The sequence below is a fragment of the Xenopus tropicalis genome, chromosome 5 (assembly GCF_000004195.4).
Source record: "Xenopus tropicalis strain Nigerian chromosome 5, UCB_Xtro_10.0, whole genome shotgun sequence".
NCBI lineage: Eukaryota > Metazoa > Chordata > Amphibia > Anura > Pipidae > Xenopus > Xenopus tropicalis.
In genome coordinates this window covers 82,125,668-82,144,879 of record NC_030681.2, presented here as the reverse complement: position 1 = coordinate 82,144,879, position 19,212 = coordinate 82,125,668, and the positions used below count along the sequence as shown (strand labels likewise).

The window sequence follows — 19,212 nt, the reverse complement described above, 5'->3', positions numbered from 1 at the left end:
GTTTTGGGTTTCTGTAACAGCACAAGGCAACCACAGCCCTTTAGGGAAGATCTGTGCCTTTAAAAATGCCCCCAGTAGCTCCCAATCTTCTTTTCTGCTGATTTCCTGCCCATGCTCTGTGCTGCTGTCAGTTACCTGAGCATAGGGACCCACTCACAACATACTGTATATATAGAAAACAAAAGTCATACAAAGTTGATTAGTAATTAATTCAGATCCTCATTACTTGATAGCTCAGAAGCCAGTGCAATTGGCATCAAAATGTAAAAGTCAGCCCCATAGCATCAGCTAATATGACATGTGAATCTCATTTTCTGTTGATGATTTGTGAGGACCCCTAAGCTTAGCTTCTCAGCAGCTGCCCAGAGCACACTTATCATGTGAATTTCACTGACACTACTAACACCTGAATCTTTACTTGTGGGTCATCTGTGGGCTACTGCCACACCATGCAAAAGAAGTTCTGTACTTACCGTCTGTTTAAGGCACTCTGCACCTTGTATCTTATGAACCAAAGTAGGCACAACTGGCAAACTAGCACAAAGTGCAAGGACAGGTGAGTAACTAAAGGCGCAAACACATCTGTGAATAAAGATTGCATGGGTGCAATTGCGCATCTGTGTTAGTTCCAGCAATTGTAAATAAGCCCTCTTATCAAGTTCCAAGTATTTTACAAAACAGTACTCATACCTACCGTATGTTTCAGCAACTTAAAAAAAGACATGGTTGCACACAATTAGATGAACATGTCTATGTAACCATGAAATAAGACTTAAATAGGCCACAATTTCCTTTTGGGAAAAATTGCCCTTTTGTTATTTTTACTTGTGGGCAGGGTCGGACAGGGCCCCGGGAAAAACCCCGTGGGCCCTGCCAGACCCGATCCCTGATGGTGCTCCCCCATTGTGTGGAGGACCCATGGCAGGAGCAGGGCCCCTGTGGCAGCAGCCCCGGTGGGCCCTGCACCCCCCAGTCCAACCATGCTTGTGGGTCATTCTGTAAAAGGGGACCTGTCACCCTTAGAAATAATTCCAAATCCTTCTCTATAATGTTAGTTGAGCAAAATAAACTTTACTTGCTCTATATACATCTTTTTAAATTTTGTATCCTTCAGTCCTGTAATTCACAGTCACAGCAAGCAGGAAGGTGCCGTTATGTGGACACTATTGAGGCACATTTTGTATCACTATAAAAACTTGGGGGGGGCATGCACAGGCTACACAATTATATACCGTGAGTTGAGGAGGAACAATGTGAGCAGGGCTGTGGAGTCGGAGGCAATTTTGGGTACCTGGAGTTGGAGTCGGCAAAAAATGAGCCGACTCAGACTCCTACTAAATTTAAATGGGAATAAAAAAAAAATTACTTCTCACTTCTGAGTGACCATGAAGCATGCTTTTCATTGACTGTATGAATGTATAAAATACATTAGCATATTAAAAACAGAGGAGTCGGAGTCGTGGAGTCGGAAGTATCAGAAACTGAGGAGTCGGAGTCGGAGAATTTATCTACCGACTCCACAGCCCTGAATGTGAGGAGTGCAGTGACATCTAGGAAATGCTAAATGGAAAGTGAAACTAATTGACTGTCCTGCCTCTCTGCCTGAGGCATACAGGCGGGGCTGGAACTATATGATTGACAGCTCAGATTTTTAAATACATTTATAACAGGTATGGGTGTTAATAATAGACAAAAGAAATTGGGTTTCATGTTTAATTTACAAAGGACTTTTAGTACAAAGCTTTTTATGTCTGGGTGACAGGTCCGCTTTAAATGCAGTAATCAGTTAATTTAGTTAGATGATCATGGTGCTCACCAATACTTTTTACATCTGAGTGTGACAAGTTAAAAAAAAGGTTGGGGATCCCTGTTTTACACATTCATATTACATTATAGTTCACACTTATTTTACTCTTTTATGGACATTTAGTAAAAAAAAAAGTTATCTACTCATATAAGTGAATGCAGCCGTAACTTTCCTGACATGAAAACCCATTCAAAACCAAACACTGCCCTCTGGTGGTAAATTTAAAAGTTAATGACAGGATGTCTGCTTGCCTTTCACCAAGAAATACATTTACAATCTCTCAGACATGGGGGAGAACCCTTGTTTTACTCAGTATAAAAGCTATCTACATTCTAAACTCATGCTAAACTTATGTTGACTTTGTATAATGTCCTTTTCATAGCTTTTTTGCTTAGCATTTAACCAGCACAAGTATATTACTGCTCCATGAATGCTGAGAGAACTGTGGATGGTATAATGCTTTAGAGACATTCAGTGGGGAGGAAGCAGGAGATATGGGTATATATAGGCCCACAGAAACACTGGTAATTTGATTATAAGGTGTAGGGCAAAAGTGTATGATTTCATTTTCATAGGCAAACTTTGTTATTCTCGGACAGGAATAAGCACTGGCACTCAAAGCAGATACAAGCAGGGCAAGCCCTTGCATATAACTGCTTCGAGTGCCAGTGCTTATTCCTGTCTGTGATTGCCCAGGAGGGTGCCGATCCCTCCAGCATTTGTGCACCGATCACTTCTCTACCGGAGTGCCAGGGTATGCGGGTAAGGTCTTCCCTTTCACTACAAACTTTGGTATTCTACCTGTGTAGAACTAAAACCATCATTATTATTATCATTAGCGCAGCTAAGGTGGAAACTCTGAGATATGCATAAATGCAATGTGCCTGAGAAACCAGAATTAGTGCAGTTTTTCATAAAACAAAAGGTATGCTTGGGAAGACAGCACTCGGGACTCCGATACCATCTGCACATGTGTGTCACTGACATATACCCATTGACTTGATAATTCTGGGCCACCCCTTTGCCCTGCAAAAAAAAAAAAAAAAAACAACATTAAATAAGCATGTAAAACTGGGAATCTGAAAACTGGGCTAACATTAAGCAGTGTATACACACCATTTCATGAAAAGAAGCCCTTCAAGGCCTCCCCCATGGTGCATATTACCTCGCCCCCCTCCCCTAGTCTGTCTGTCCAAAACTAGACCATATTGCCTGACAGTGTGAGCTTGTACTACAGTAAAGTATTCAGACCCTCAAACACTTCTCTCCTTCAACTAAATACCAAGTCACACACTGAAAATTGTTTCCTCTGTCTTGTTTTTATTTCAAAACACTAAAATACTGAAACAAAAAACGTTTAGTTTTTCAATTTTTCATTTCCCAGGCAGCTCCCAAAACGAATGTGCTTTAAAATAATATCACAAAGAACACTGAGTCTAAACACTGAATAAGGCACTCTGTAGCAGGAAGGTTTAACATCTATCTCTGTGTCTGCATAAATCAATCAGCTCCATGCTTGTATTCTCCCACACACAAAATATATTTGCACAAATATCTAATTGAAAATTAGAAAATTGAAAACAGAACATATTGGTTCTCTGCCTGTAAAAATAGACTTATACATAAATATCGACACATATGCATACAATACAGGCATATAAAAGCACACCTTCTCAAATGAAAATAGAAATATACAGACATTTAGAAACATACTCACACATTTCGATACACTGACACATACACACATGGGCATGGGAAGATGGAGTGAGGGGCAGAACAGCATGATAAGATGAAAGCAAAAAAGAGGTTTGGAGAGAGAAATGTTTAGAGAAGAAAAGAGAGAAAGAGGGAAATGGGGAGGAAAATAAAGTAAAAGATCAGGCGAGTAAGGACATATCAAAAGTAAAGCTTTTGATAAGTAAAGCTGAAATGGAGAGAGAAAAGAGTGGCATTTAGGAAAAAAGGAGAGAGTTAAGTGATGTCCCACAGACATTAGCGATAGATCTCTTATACTGCGAGTGACTAACCACTCCAAAATGCCTTTCTAGTTTTCCGAAACCGCACAAAGTTGCCTGCAAGAGGAAACTTTGAGTGACTTCAGAATATCGTATCGATGTGAAGGGCTTTCCGCCAGCGACTCATATTTTTGCCGGTGGAACGGAATTTTTTGAGCTGTTAGTCGCCCGCAATAGCAGAGATATATTGCAGGTAACTGCTCCGTGGAACATCAGCCTAAAGAGATGAGAGCAAATGTAATTGGGGATTATAAGGCAGTAGAATAAAAAAGAGAGGGGATAAGAGTTAAAGAATAAGATAGCTATAAAAAGGGAAAGCAAGTGAAGTGTAGAATGACTACAGCAGAGAAGTTATATACATGTATACATAATGCACATGTCTCTTGGTTTCTAGAAGCCCCCAACTCCTCACATTGCTAACCACATTTTTTTATCCTAAATTATTAGGTTGCTACTCTGTTTAATAGTGTTATGTTTTGTCTTGCTTTTGAGGGCAACAATAAAATAGTCACAATGCTTTGATTTGTATAAACTGGTGAATTCCACTACCTTGCCTTTACAAACATGCTAGAGTTAGATGTTCATGACGGCTTTAGTTGTATTTTAGCCGTTTCCTCTAACAATTCTGCATTTAAGAGCCTGCAACACCAAATTCTATGATTTTCCCAAGTATTTTTTTCCTGATTCTTTAAAGGGGTGTACCCTATGTAAACAGGCATCGCCAAATAATACTTGCCCATCTCCAAATGTTGGCATGTCTGGTGTGTGTGCATATATGTATGTATAAGTTTATCAGGCTCTATTTCTCTATCTGTATGCAGTAACACTTCATGTGTTTACTTTACTGCAAATGGACCACAGTCATGGCCACATATGCAAGGCTTTTTTGGGATCAATTTCAAATATGCTAAACTTTGACACAATAAATTTACTACAAAATTGTGCTGTTCTGCTAAGTCATCATTTCTAAATGTTGATATGACAAAAATTGTATTTTTATTACCGACAGAATTCTTATTTCCAGGAATTTTCTCGCTGACTTTCTTGAAAGGCATCCTGATCTTCACATATGCTGTATAGTGACCACCTCTCATGGAACCGCTGTGTTCCACTATTCCATACAGACTGTATAGGACACACTTGTCTTCCACTATATTCTAATGAATAAGTAAAGAAAAGAAATCAACCTGTAAATATAGTAGAGAACAGGCTAAGTACTGTATAACCAACAGTAATTTCCTTTTAATAGCTGTACAAGAATTCTGAAAATGCTTTAGTTTAGCAAAAATATATTTTATGTTTCTTTGGGGCAGCGCCCTCAAAAAAGTTTTTCCAGTAGAGGATCAATTATTCAATACATTACTTATTCAGAGATGAATTATAGAAATAAAAAATAATGTCAAACGTCTGTGGAGCCTATTGGGAGGCAGGGGTTCATACAAATGTACTGGAGGGCAGATTCTGTCCTAAAGGTCTTCAAGCTGGCCAGCCCTGCTCTAGGGCAGTAGAAAAGAATATCACTGCATAACAGACATGCTTATGTAGTCAAATTTAAGAGCACGTTGAAGGTATTATGCTACCATAACCAGAAATGATTACATGATCTGCTTCCTTCCTTTAAAGGAGAAGGGAAGGTAAAAACTAAGTAAGCTTTATCAGAAAGGTCTATGTAAATACAGCCATAAGCACTCACAGAAACACTGCACTGAGTCCTCTATCAAAAGAAACACAGGATTTCTTGTCTATTTTTTTTTAGTAAACATGATGTTCCAGTGTCTGACTTCCTCTCTCAGAAACATCCTTAATTCCCGTGGCCAGAGTCTGCACAGTTCTCTTCTCTCTCCCCTCTCCTGCTCCTCCTCTCACAAGAATGCTAAGAACTCCATCCCCCCTCCCTTAGGAATGTGTGATCTGAGCTATAATGGCTAGACTGCAGGAAGGAAGCTACTTTAAAGGAGAAGGAAAGTCTAAAACAACATGAGCTCAATAACTTAGCCTTAACACAGTCCTTAACATATTTCCTGAACTCACCGTGCTGTTGCTTAATCTGGCTCTGACATGGAAAAGTCTTGTCAGTAAATACAGTACCTGCTCTAAGCCTGTGCAGCTTCCTGTCTCACTGAACACAGACTGTCCAGGACACAGACATGCTCAGTGCACAGCAGAGAGCTCCGTTTTTTTTTTTTTCCTCACAAGCAGGGGGGAGGGCGGGCTGCTGCTGCCAGGGAGATTGTTTATGGAGGGGGAATTTGTGGAGCTGCAGAAACTTTCTAACAGGAGCAGGGAGCCGGCTTGTACTTTTCAGCCCATTCAGACATGCTGGATAAGATGGCGGCGCCGTTCACTGAAACAAGCATTTAAGTTCTAGCATGTGTATCTTTGTAAATCTTTCATTAGGCAAGCCAGGAATATAGCGATTTTAAACAGCAATAGTAGTACTTTTTAATAGTGTGCTTAATAGATTTTGCCTTTCCTTCTCCTTTAAATGGCAGCTGCTATCTTAAGCAAATGGAGAAAGCTTCTAAAGCTGTTTACTCAGGTATGGTAATGGTTTCTGCAGAATAAATATATTGTTCTAGGCGGCACTAATGTGGCAAATCTATTGGCAGTAAAATGCCAAAATGACTTTCCTTCTCCTTTAACAATCAGGTCCAAATATATGATATGATATAACAGTAATTAAATCCAATAGGATTGTTTTGGCTCCAAGGATTTCTTATATCTTAGTTGGGATCAAATACAAGCTATTGTTTTAATTAAAGAGAAAAATACATTTTTAAAAATGGGAATTATTTGATTAAAATGGAGTCTATGGGAGATGGCCTTTCTGTAATTTGGAACTTTGTGGATAATAGGTTTCCGGATAAGGGGTCCGATACCCGTATATGATATAACAGTTGAAGAAGAGGGGCTACCCCTTCCTCACAGAACAATAAAACGCTAAAAAAACCAAATACACGGGTCATAACATTTTGGCAGCATCCACTTTGTTAATATAGAGTATAGAGGCTGTGTTCCTACTGTAAGGGAAACTATCACGAAAACATCTAATTTACCCTTTAGCTCATGGAATTAAGACACTTTATAAATCTAAACAAAGTATTTATTAAGTTTTTTTAATATCAGATTAAGCTTATATGATATTCATAGTAAAATATTTGTAAAAAAATCGACACATTGGTTTTAAAGTTTTATCTGTTACAAACACATAACCCCAGCTGCAAACAACCCTGTTTTTGTTATTGATAAAATATTATGGTAAAAATGGGCACATACTTAGCAGACCTTAAAGGTTTAAATCAGTGTTTGTTGGGCCCACTATCCATTAGTGGAGAGGGAGTAGAGATGAGCCAAGTCATAAATGGCCTGGGTCTAATCCTTTGTTTAGGGGAATATTTATTATAGTGTGTAAGCCAACATCACTGGTGATGTTGGTTTATACACTATAATAAATATGCCCCTTAGTGTAAAAGCAGCTCAAAATGGTGTGCATGGCCCTCTTTAGTAGTTGTCCATCTGCAGCCACATTAGCAAATGTCACCAGAGATTCATGATAAGCTAAGCTATGCAGGCAGAGTTGCCCCACTGATTGCTGGGGAAATACTGTGCACTGCAAAAAACCCAGGTTCCATAGTGACACACTGTAGCCAATCATTTTAAACTTTCTATTGACCTTATCTGTGTTGCTTTGCACACTGATTTCAAAGCTGCAGTACAATCTATAGTGCACACCAAACTCCTCATTAGAATAACTTTATCCTTTTAACAGAAGGGTGTATCATATATGGCAAAGCTGAAACTTGAGCTCTTTTATTTTATTGTTAAAACACCAGTCTATTTCGTCATATATAGGTAATTATGGGTGTGGCAAAGCACCGTGCATTTTGGCAGAACCGGCCTCAGGGTTCACTTTCATTTTAGGCCTCGTATTTTGTTAAGACAGCCTTGCTCAGCCATGTATGTAGCAGGGAGTGGCGGTGGCAGATAAAAAAGGGTGGTAGTGGCGGTATGTGTTTTGTGGGCCACTGTGGTTTCTTTTTATGAAACTTAACAATATGGCTGTGTGTGTGGGAGAGGAGAGTGTGTGTGTGTATGTAAGAGAGGCCCCACTTATCAACTTTTTCAGAGAAGGTTGATAAATGGGGGGGTTCATTCTCCCTAATTTTTTACACAGTCCGCCTGTTTTGGTGCTGTCCAACTGGCGGCCAGTCGCCCCCCCCCCCTTTCCTTTGTTTGGGCCCCCCACCTGTCTGCCTGCTGTGACTGCTTAGCTTTGTGTAATCTTTAGATGGTTTTAGTACTAAGATTAACTGGTCCCCCTACATTGTTCACACCTCAGATTCAGGCTGTATTCTCCTGTATTGTTCACACCCGTAAACCCCTGTATTGTTCACACCTCAATACAAACTGTTTATGTTGGAGCGATCATGATCAGTGTGCCATACTCTGCCTGTGTCTGCCATACTCTGCCTGCCCTACCATTCCTGTGTTTGACAAACTCTGCCTGCCCTATGATACCTGTGGGAAATGAAACTGGCAGCGTTATGGGAGTTTGTTAGCATTTGGAAACAGTTGTTATTGGGTCCCTATGGTGTATAATTTGCTGAGCTATACACGAGAGAGGAGGAGTCATATGGAATTACTATCTATCACATTTGAGTGAAGGGAGATATCCCTGTAGTTAGTACCAAATATTTGGGGGGTTTTTGTGTGCTACCACCTTAAATGTTGGTTTGGTATTAAAAGCTCTTGTGATAACATGGGTGTTGTTTAAAAAAAAAGGAGTGGTTAAAACTGGCTACCATTATCGGCCCTCCATCGCGTAGGCCAGAAAAATTCCTAAACACCAATATTTAGTACTTTTTTTATATGGCCATTATTATAGCAGAGGTATATAAAAGAGTTTATTGGTATTGTGGAACACAACATGCACTGTTTGTAATATGTGCTTTGCATGCACAATTCAACCCCCCCAACTTCGATCCCAAGGCTTGTGCATAATATTGTGTTGTTGATGACTGCTTCCATTCCATTGCAGTGCTGTTTATTAGAAAGGCTGGGATATTTGCTGCAGGTCAGTACCTGTGCAGGAGTCAGTGTGCTTCCAATAAATCTTTCACACCAAGGCTCCCTCTCTGAGTCTGGTCTGGGAGGCTACAGTCTGGTACACCAGTCAGCCATGTTGCTTTGTAAAAAAGGCTTCTGATATAACAGACAGCAATCTCACAAGGAGGCTTGGAAAGAGAGCCTTGAAATTAAAAGATTTATTGAAAGAACAGGGCATAGACACTTTTGGGAATTGGAACACTGTTAAAAGCAACATACCAGCGTCCTGGCTAATGGGTTTCTGTATGAGCTGAATGCGGCAACCAGGAGCTTATGGGTCTCAAGGCTCTCACCTCTCAATCAAAGATTGGGAAATCAGTCTGTGAAGCCACTGGCTGGTGGATTTATTTTTTTCTTTTCACTTTTATGCATTTTGCAGATGTCAGGCTAAGCTTCCCCAGCACATATGGTCATCTGTCCTGTTTTCGATCACTAGTAGGTGTAACCACAGTCAAATCAAGGCCATCACCACCACTGTAATTTTAGATGCATCCATGTATGAAAAGAAGGTCATGAAGCAGTTAAGAAACTTATATCCCCATGAACTCAGATCCACCTAGTACATGAGAAAGATCCAGGGGATTTACTTAAAAGGGGTATGTGCCCGGAGTTATTTCTAAGTTTGAGTATTTTTATTTGGTTATTCCGTTGATTTCATATTGCTCAAGGTACATAAATCAGTTAATCAGTCAAGGATGTGAAAGACTGGCCTATTGTAGCAAGTACCTGGGCATTAAATTAAATTCTTTCTCAGTATACAGATTTCTACCTATTAGAGAGACACAGCCATGTGTAGTGAGTTCATGAATATGTAGTGGAAAAAGTCTTATAAATGTTTTTCATGGAAGTTGCCCTCCCCTCCACAAATATCTATGATAGTTGCACTTTACCTTACAAGTAGCCGAGCAGAACGGTGCCAAATCTAAAACCAAAGGAAAATCCACGTGTCTGTTTATTTTCCGAAGTGTTAAGCCATTCTATTAAAGAAAAAAACAAAACAAAAAAAAAGCATATTTTAACCACAAAAAAAGCCCAAAGGCTAAAAGCATGCTCACATTAAAAATCAGAACAATGAAAAGTATATACCCCATGCCCTCCAACATGAATGCTTCCCTTTCCAAGCTCTGCTAGCTTAATTCATTCTCTATAAGAGAACTATCCTATTGTCAGAGAGGTGTTTCTTGACCATATAAAATCTTCAGGCTGGAGCCACAGAACTCTGTGATTTTTTTATTTTCGCTAGTTTAAATAAAATAATTTCTTTGGATAACATTTAATTACTATGTACCAATTGAGTTTTAGTTGGTATATGGTAAGGATTACAATGTAATTGGAAAGGGAAGCTTCTATTGGCAGGCAGTAGATAAAGGAATGTGGGTTATAAGGGATGAGAGAGATGCACTCAGAAAATGAAATGTAAATAAAAGCAGCATTCGTGCTGGAACTTAACATTTTAGGGTTTTACATAGGTTTCACTATTGATTTTAATATTATAGAAATTTGTGAATTGGCGAATGTGAGGCTTAACATTAAATTTATATTTTTTAAGAGCTGCATAATCAGTGAATATCAATCACGCTGAAAAATTTAAAAATACCAACAGTATCTACAAAAACAACTGGGGTACTGCAGATTTTGTGCTAAAGCTGGCCAAATGAGCAGATCTTTTCCTGGTACGCCCAACTTAAGTTGGGGTATAAGGGTGATGTGATCGTTTGGCCTGTGTTTGACCACCTTAACTCCCTAAAAGCTATTAGTGTTGACACATATAAAAGTAAGAGTAATGAAATGTCATAGAAGACCAGTATAGATGCTTTCAGTAGCTTACATTACATAAATAATATTTATGTTAATGTATTACAATTCTTTAAGTCATATTTACCTGATAGAACCTTTTCAAGTGCAGAATGAGATTAGCTGGTGCTGCAGAAATCAAGAGTTGTTTCCTAGCATTGGTATAAACACTTTCTTGCTTTTCCTCTAGTTGCAGAGAGAAATAAATACCAACATTTGTATAACTGAACATAAGAGAATAGAGAGAATAAAATGGACCTAGTATTTTTTTCAATTATTGTCAGAACTACAGCAGCAAATGCAGTTTGCCCTGCAAATTCACATTGCAGGGCAACTAAAGCTTAGCATTCCTTGAGTTTAATAAGCCATTACTGTGGAATAGAGCACCTACTGTAAGTGTGCATGCAGAGATTCCTCCTTCAGTGATAAGCATGCCCTTGTCATACCATATGTTGTTAGGGGATGGGGTATTGAGGGAACAGAATACCAACTTTTTAAAATTGTGATTTTATGTTTATATTATGATGCCACAGTGCACCATTTTGAATTAGTTCATGTGATACAGTATCATCATGCCAAAGGGCATAGTAGTTGTAAGACCTTTTGATTCATATAGTTATAAAATCCCTCTGACACCACAGTTCTATAATAGAGATCTAATGACATCAGCTATTCAATAAATGTTCTGCCATATGTGTTTTTGTTTATCTACGTAATACAATTTTTTCTCCTCTGAAAGCAGTAAGATCTGGTTGGGGCAGGAAGAAGTTTTTGCTACAAGCATGTAGGGTATAGAAAATGTAAGCCCTAGATAGTCACATAGTAAAGGTTTCTGGTGGCTTCAGTTGTCAGTATTCGCACAAAAAAAAAAAATAATCACAGTTTTCACTCGCAATCAAAATAATACAGAATTTGATTTTGTACCTAGAATCTGTGGGAAATCCCATATAAAATTATCTTTTAATTAATTAATTAATTATTTAATATGTTTAGCCAAAGCATAGCTACAACATAGATACCAAGGCTCGCAAGTCGAACTGTGTAAGAAAAAAAAAAAAAAAAAAAAAATCACAAGCAAAATGAAATAAAAGAAAAATGCTAACCTGTAGACTTTATTTTTCGTTGGAACGCCAGTTGTTTTTGGGTGCAGTTCTCACACTGAAGTTTGTTGTTGCCCATTAAAAGTTCAACTGATGTAAACTGGTAAAGGCAGGACTGGACTGAGCATTCCTTAGGTCTTGTTATGTATCCATGTGAAAGTGTTTGGAAAGCAGTTTGTGGGTTTTGGGATAAAACACAATTTTCATGTGTAAAACCAAGCAATTGCTCTTTTCCAAAGGAGCCAGAGTCCTCCTCTGAGCTATTAATGCCAAGCTTTGATAATGGACCAGTTACAGCATCATGACCAAAGCCTACTACATCATGATGTTGACAGCTGTCCAAAGTAATATTCTTATTGTGACTGCTGTGTAGTGTAGAGTCTAGACTTATGCTTTTGTCTGCCTGGGGTTCTGAATTCTCATACTCTGAGGCCTCACTGTCTGCATCACCACTGCTTTCCAGCTGGCTGCTGTCATTTTGTTCACTACCATCTGACTGACTAACAGTGTTCAAATTCTGGTTAACTGGTATGGACTCCTGAGCATATGTACTATTTATTCTTGTACCAGCAGTTCGAACATCATCATTTCCTTGCATAATAAGGTTTCGATTTTCATCACCTGAAGCCGACTTTGTCTTCCCTCGATTCAACTGATTCTAAATTAAAACATAAAACCAGTTAATGCTGTTCTGTATTCTCCAGTTTGTCAAATCATAATCTTGTTATGAATAAGAAGGGACAGTAATTATCTGACTGAATTCCAATAAATTGCAAAATATATACAATATTGTATTTGGATAACACTAATTGCTTTATACTGACTGAGTTTCAGTTGGTATACAGTGAGTACAGTTATGGGGTCCATTATCCAGATGCCGGTTATCCAGAAAGTACCAAATAATGGTAAGGTAATCTACCATAGAGTCTAATCTAAGTAAATAATTCTAAATTTTAAAAATGATTCCCAACATCTCTGTAATAATAAAACAGGAGCTTGTACTTATCCCAACTAATATATAATTAATTCTTATTGGAGGCAAAACAATCCTACTGAGTTTAAGGTTTTTTAGTAGACTTAAGGTATGGAGATCCAAATTATGGAAACATCCCTTATCCAGAAGCATACACAGCATTCTGGATAACAGGTCCCATACCTTTATTACAATGTAATTAGAAAGAGAGGCTTATATACTGTGGCATAATAATCAGAGCCAGGAAGCAGCAGTAGATAAAAGAATGCAGGCTATAAGGGATGAGAGAGATGCTTGCAGAAAATGAAATACATATGTATGGAAAGCACCTTCAAGCTGGCACTTTATATTTAAAGGTTTTACATTTGTTTCACTATGGGTTTTAATATTACAGGTATGGCATCGTTTATTTGAAAACTCGTTATCCAGAAAATAAGGGAAGGCCATTTCCGTAGTGGCCATTTTAATCAAATAATTTAGATTTTTAAAAATGATTTCCTTTTTCTCTGTAATAATAAAACCCAACTAAGATAAGATAAACTAGATAAACCTATTGGTAGCAAAACAATTCTATTGGGTTTTATTAATTCTTAAATGATTTTTTATCAGACTTGAAATATGCAAGATGCAAATTTTGAAAAGACCCCTTATCAGGAAAACCCCAGGTTCCAAGCATTCTGTGTAATAGATCCCATAGCTGTATAGAAATGTGTGACTAGGTGAATGTAAGGTTGAAAATTGAAGTATACACTCTAATCAATATTTTGTTTTCATATATTTAGATAACAAAATATACTAATATTGAACTATCAGGAGTATCTAAGAAACACAGATTTTATCGTCTCTGGTCAAGGACATGAGTTCTGAATGATTACAGAAAACTGTCATGAATACAAATTTGGCAAGTGAAATTCTGCCACTCTTTATTCAGTTCTATTAGATTTTTAAAGAAATATTTATTAAAGAATCTCTCTATGGTGGACTGTGGCAAGCTTTTGTTTTCCTGTTTAAATAATATGGCCCCTGGTTGCTATTCTCTAAGACCCATTAGGATTACACTGAATCAACAACTGATACAACCACTGTACTCATTTTACAACTCGCACACTCATGTTTAAGGACACTGAAAAACTATAAACAGCAAAACACAAGCATTTAGTTATTTTGCAGCAGCAACGGGTCTTTGTCACATGCATATATACTTACTTTAGTTAATGTATGTTTCTTGTGAAGTCTCATATGCTGATTGTTAATGCATTTACACTGAATGCTGTTGTCTTCCTGGGCACTTTTACATTTGCTTAATCTTCCAGAAATTGCTGGTTTGGACACCTTAGTAATGAGATGCAAATATCATAGAATCAACCAGAAAATGTATATGGGATTATTATAATTAACATGTATTTACAAAAGACAACATATCCTGCAGCGCTGTACACTAAGCAGGTTTATACACTGGACAGAGTGTTTATAATTGCTGTCCAGTAATTGTTGATGCACTCTAACCAAAGCTGGACTTTTCTTTAAAGCTTTAGATTTGTTACCCAAGAAAATCATTTATGGCTTCTACACAGGATGAATACATGCATAGTATCCATTGACATTCCATCAGGAAGGAAGAAGCATATAAAGGCAAATTTACGATTGTGGCACAGGGTGCAAAGTGCACCTTTGGACACAATTTGCTGAGCTTTTTATTTTACAGAGAAATCATAGCTTGGTTGCATTTACACCAACTTTTGGTAGATTAGGCACAAGTTGTGGGGACAAGTCAAACAAGTGTCAGAAGAAATAGTACCATTCCCGTCACTGCCAACTGTTTCTTATTACATCCTTGCACTTAACAAATACTACTTTATCAAAGTTTAAATAACAAATTGTATGCCAGTGCCTTGATGCTATCATTCTTTACCTACCAGCTATACAGAAAATATACTGCTTACACAACACAAATTCTACAGTACATTACCTGATCCTATTTTAGTCTTTGGGGCCTTGCAGCTGGCTTGGCCAAAAAGAGAAAAAGTGCAGCATATACTCTAACTAATTTCTTTATCTGAATATAGGTGTTTTTTGAAGTGCCTGCTACTCTAATATTATCATGAATCGTGTGCTATTATTTGTAACCACCATTCCTTTAAAGAAACATACATTTTTCAAAACAAAATTACACCATTTAAGTTTTGCTGGACTACAGCTCCAATATTTAGAGTTAAAACATTAAAGATGCCATACGCCAGCATCTTAAAGCAATACTACAAAATATAGCTCCTTCAATTCATTCAGGGCCAGTGAACCAGATAATGCAATAGGATCCTTGAGTAAGTACACTGTCTGATCTGTTTACACCTGACATTATTTTATTCACCTTTTTGAAGTCTTAATAAAAAAAAAAAAGCCCTTTTCAAATTATACATGAAACCCAAATTCATTTTTTAACGCATTAATACCCAATCACCGATATATCACTCATATATTGCCTGCCCTGCCTCTATGCCTTAGGCATTAGTGGTGGGGCAGACAGTTACTTTCACATTCGATTCAGAACTACTTAGATGTTGCAGCTCTCCTCACGTTCCCCCCCCCCGCCTCCCCCTCTAATTGTGTAACCAGTGCATAGGCATGAGCATCAGGTCCCTGCATACTGGCACATAAGATTTTGGCAGGATGCAAAGCTTGCCTTAATAACAGAGTCCACAAAATGGAACTGTCTGCTTGCTGCAATTGTGAAGGCTGAAGAAAAAAAAGATTATTTTAAGTTTAGTTTGCTTGATAAACACAATAGAAAAAATTTGGAATTATTTCTTAGGGTGACAGGTCCCCTTTAAGAATGAAGGTTTTTCAATAGTGCCCTTTTGGATATTTTATAAAGTACCGTATATACTCGAGTATAAGCCGATCCGAATATAAGCCGAGGTACCTAATTTTACCTAAGAAAACTGGAAAAATGTATTGACTCGAGTATAAGCCTAGGCATTGATTTCTTTTAACACACCTGCACACTAGCCTGTGTCCGAGTAGTAAGGGCAGCACCGGATTACTTGTCCAGCCAGCCATCTAAGTGTTATCATTTTAATTTTGCAAAAGCTGATGATTTTATATTACCTGTGCTATGCCTCAAAAATAGAATCTTCCAAATCCTACAAATACCTACAAGTCCAACACTACCTGACCTCCTGGGTACAATTCCCCTTGCCTCCTCCCACCACTTGGGAATGGTGTCACGCCTTGTGAATTTGGTAAAATTTCCTTGAATTTGTTTAAATTGTATAAGACATCTGGGGTGTATATATTTTCATGATGGAGCTATATAATTAGTGTGTGTTAGCTTCTCTTCTGGTTATGGAGTATGGTTTAATACCTTCCGGGCAGCTGTCACAGTACAAAATATTTACAGCACTTTAATTGTTCTATGGTGCTCAGCAGAGTGGTTTTTAAAGCTGTGGGAAGTATGCCCAATATATGCTGAGTTTAAATGTTAACATGTATATGATACATGAAATATTTGATATAAATGACATTTTAACATTTATTTCCCATTGTTATCTATAAATCAGTTGTATACAGTTGGTCCATACCTATAAGTTGTACATAGGCACACATTTCACCTTACAACAGTACTTGGATTATGCCAGCACCCACACTGATATACTTTCTATGAAACAAGGAAACACTAATCGGACACTATTACAGCAATAACTATCAAGCGTGGAAAGTGTACATAAAAAACTATATGAACAGTAAAAATCAATACAAAGCAAAAGCTACAATACTAAGTGTAATAAACACAGAATACTACATAATCAAGCCTAACTGCAATAGAAAATGATGCTGAACACAGCATATGAAATTAGTTATACATTGCTGTATAGCAAAATATAATATATATCCTAAAATGGCAAAACTATGTGTGATTTACCTCAGTTGTTGAACAGTTTAAGGCAGTTGTATCTGAGTTCCAATTTTTTAGGTGTAATACATTCTTGCTCGTGCAAACAGTCCCCGCTCCTGGACATATGTGCGTGCGTTCCCATGTGGCCACTCGCTCGCACCCCCCCCCCCCCCCCGTGACGTCAGGGGGCACGTTGCGCGCCGCGAGGTCGTGCTTCTTGCACGAACGTATATGTCCTGGAATTGGGACTGCACGAGCCCATGCAAGGAGCCCATGCACGTGTATCCAGGGGGGTTCGAGTGCACGTTAAAGCCCAAAGGTATGCCCAGGAGAGGGGGTTCAAATAATCATTACCGCATATACTCCAGCCTACACAGAATGTCCAGGGGTGGGGGTTCAATAAATCATTAACGTATAAAATAGGTATGTTCAGGGGAGGGGGTTCAATATATATACTCGAGTATAAGCCGAGGTGGCCTTTTTGAGCTCATTTTGGGAGCTGAAAAACTCGGCTTATACTCGAGTATATACGGTATATGAAAGTCAGTGGAAGTCAGCACATTTGGGCTGATGGCTCACGGGGAGATCAGTCAGAGGTTAAATCTTAACTATCACATATTAATACACCACAAGAGTTCTCATGACACGCAACATTCACTCACCCTTTCTTCTATAATCGGCAGTGAAAGATCAATAAAAGCTTCTCTTACTGCAGAAATCTTAAGAAAAAGAAAATACAAATTAGCCTTAAGAAATCTTCCTTTCCTATCTACAGCTGGTATACATCTTTGCAGGACTCCTTCTTGGGGATTGAGCATCTTACTAACTTATTTCCACATACAACCTTCTCTATGGATGCCCCTTTCTTTGTTTTACATTTCCAAACTACCTTTTGCATATAAACAATGAATTCTCTAAACATTACTTCCAACAATGTTTAATGACATGCCAAAAGATAAATCATCATATCTAACATAAAATAGGCTTACATGTTCACATTCCTCACACATTACAGTGCTTGTCAATTCACCAACAAATATTCTATCAATAAAGTTCATCTTCACACCTTCTTTGCCATAGGCTGTAGAAAAAAAGAAAAACATCTTTGTTAACACAATTGTAGTTTATTATTGATAGTAAAAAAAAAGAAAGAATGAAAAATCATGACTAAAATAACATTGAATAGATAAACAGGTATGGGATTCCTTTTTCTCTGTAATTATAAAACAATACATTGTATTTGATACCAACTACGATATAATCGATCCTTATTGTAGGCAAAACAATCCTATTGGGTTTATTCAATATTTAAATGATTTTTTAGCAGACTTAAGGTATGGAGATCCAAATCATGGAAAGATCCCTTATCCAGAAAACCCCTGGTCCCTAGCATTCTGGATAATAGATCCCATACCTGTATATATATATTTTTTTTAACTAGGCTTGAAACAAAAGGCTAAATGTAATTGTTACCCTTACAGACAAGCCAAAGTTTGTCTGCCCTTTGACGGCTTTCCCCAAAAATATTGCTGACTGTCTAGAGTTAAAAAATTATGTGGACAAAGCAGAAGGATACTGGAACAATGTTTTGTGGACGGATTAAGTCAAAATTTAAGTTTTTGGCTTAAATGAGGAGTGTTACATTTGGAGAAAGAAAAACACTGCATTCCAGCATAAGAACCTAGAGAACTGGGAGTTTTCTGGTTTGGGTCTGTTTTGCTGCATCTGGGCGTGGACAACTTGCAATCATTGATGGAACAATGAATTCTGAACCATACCAGAGAATTATAAAGAAAAATGTCCAGGCATCTGTTTGTGAACTAAATCTCCACAGTGGGTTATGCAGCAAGGCAACAATCCTAAACACACAAGTCATTCTACCAAAGAATGGTTAAAGAAATATAAAAGTGAATGTTCTGGAATGGCCAAGTCAAAGTCCTGACCTTAATTCAATTGAAATGTTGTGGAAGAACCTAAAACAAGCAGTTCATGTGAGAAAAGCCACCAACATTCAAGACCTGAAGCTGTTCTGTATGGAGTACTGTGCTACAATTCCTCTGAGTTGATGCACAGGACTGATCAACAATTACTGTAAACATTTACTTGCAGTTCAAATAGGTCACTTGCTGCACAAATAGGTCACACCAAATACTGGTGGTGATTCACTTACTTTTGCCACACACAGATATGTTATTGGATAATTTTTTTCAACAATTACATGACCAATATAATCGTTTTTAAGTTGTTGAACTAGTTTTTCTTCATCTACTTTTAGGACTTTGAAAATCAGATGATGTTTTAGGTCACATTAAAACAAAAATATACAAAAACTTTTAAGCAACACTGTTGGTATATTATGAACATAAATCTTTGGCTAAAATATCATTTTTGAAAATCCATGCAGAGAAACTAGATTATTTGTAAAAGTGAGCCATAGAATGACACATTACTTCCTTCAACTACTTAAGTCTTTATGAGAGAAAAATAATTTAAAGCCAAACTATAAACTTCAGTAATGTAAATTC

At 37.8% G+C, this 19,212-nt stretch overlaps 1 protein-coding gene across 2 annotated transcripts in view; it reads right to left on the bottom strand.

Moving 5' to 3' along the window:
• Positions 1-324: 324 nt before the first annotated feature.
• The window catches only part of usp45 (ubiquitin specific peptidase 45), a 76,070-nt gene continuing 57,182 nt past the window's right edge, over positions 325-19,212 (bottom strand). Inside the window, exons 11-18 of one of the 2 annotated variants that reach the window (XM_031901670.1) lie at positions 17,677-17,768; positions 17,350-17,406; positions 14,002-14,127; positions 11,826-12,480; positions 10,811-10,908; positions 9,819-9,905; positions 4,826-4,979; positions 325-2,833 (exon numbers count right to left, since the gene is read on the bottom strand). In XM_031901670.1, the coding sequence (XP_031757530.1) occupies positions 2,706-2,833; positions 4,826-4,979; positions 9,819-9,905; positions 10,811-10,908; positions 11,826-12,480; positions 14,002-14,127; positions 17,350-17,406; positions 17,677-17,768 (1,397 nt within the window). In that variant the 3' untranslated portion in view covers positions 325-2,705. The remainder of the gene's footprint in view (positions 2,834-4,825; positions 4,980-9,818; positions 9,906-10,810; positions 10,909-11,825; positions 12,481-14,001; positions 14,128-17,349; positions 17,407-17,676; positions 17,769-19,212) is intronic. The other variant, NM_001375267.1, reaches the window with a different exon arrangement.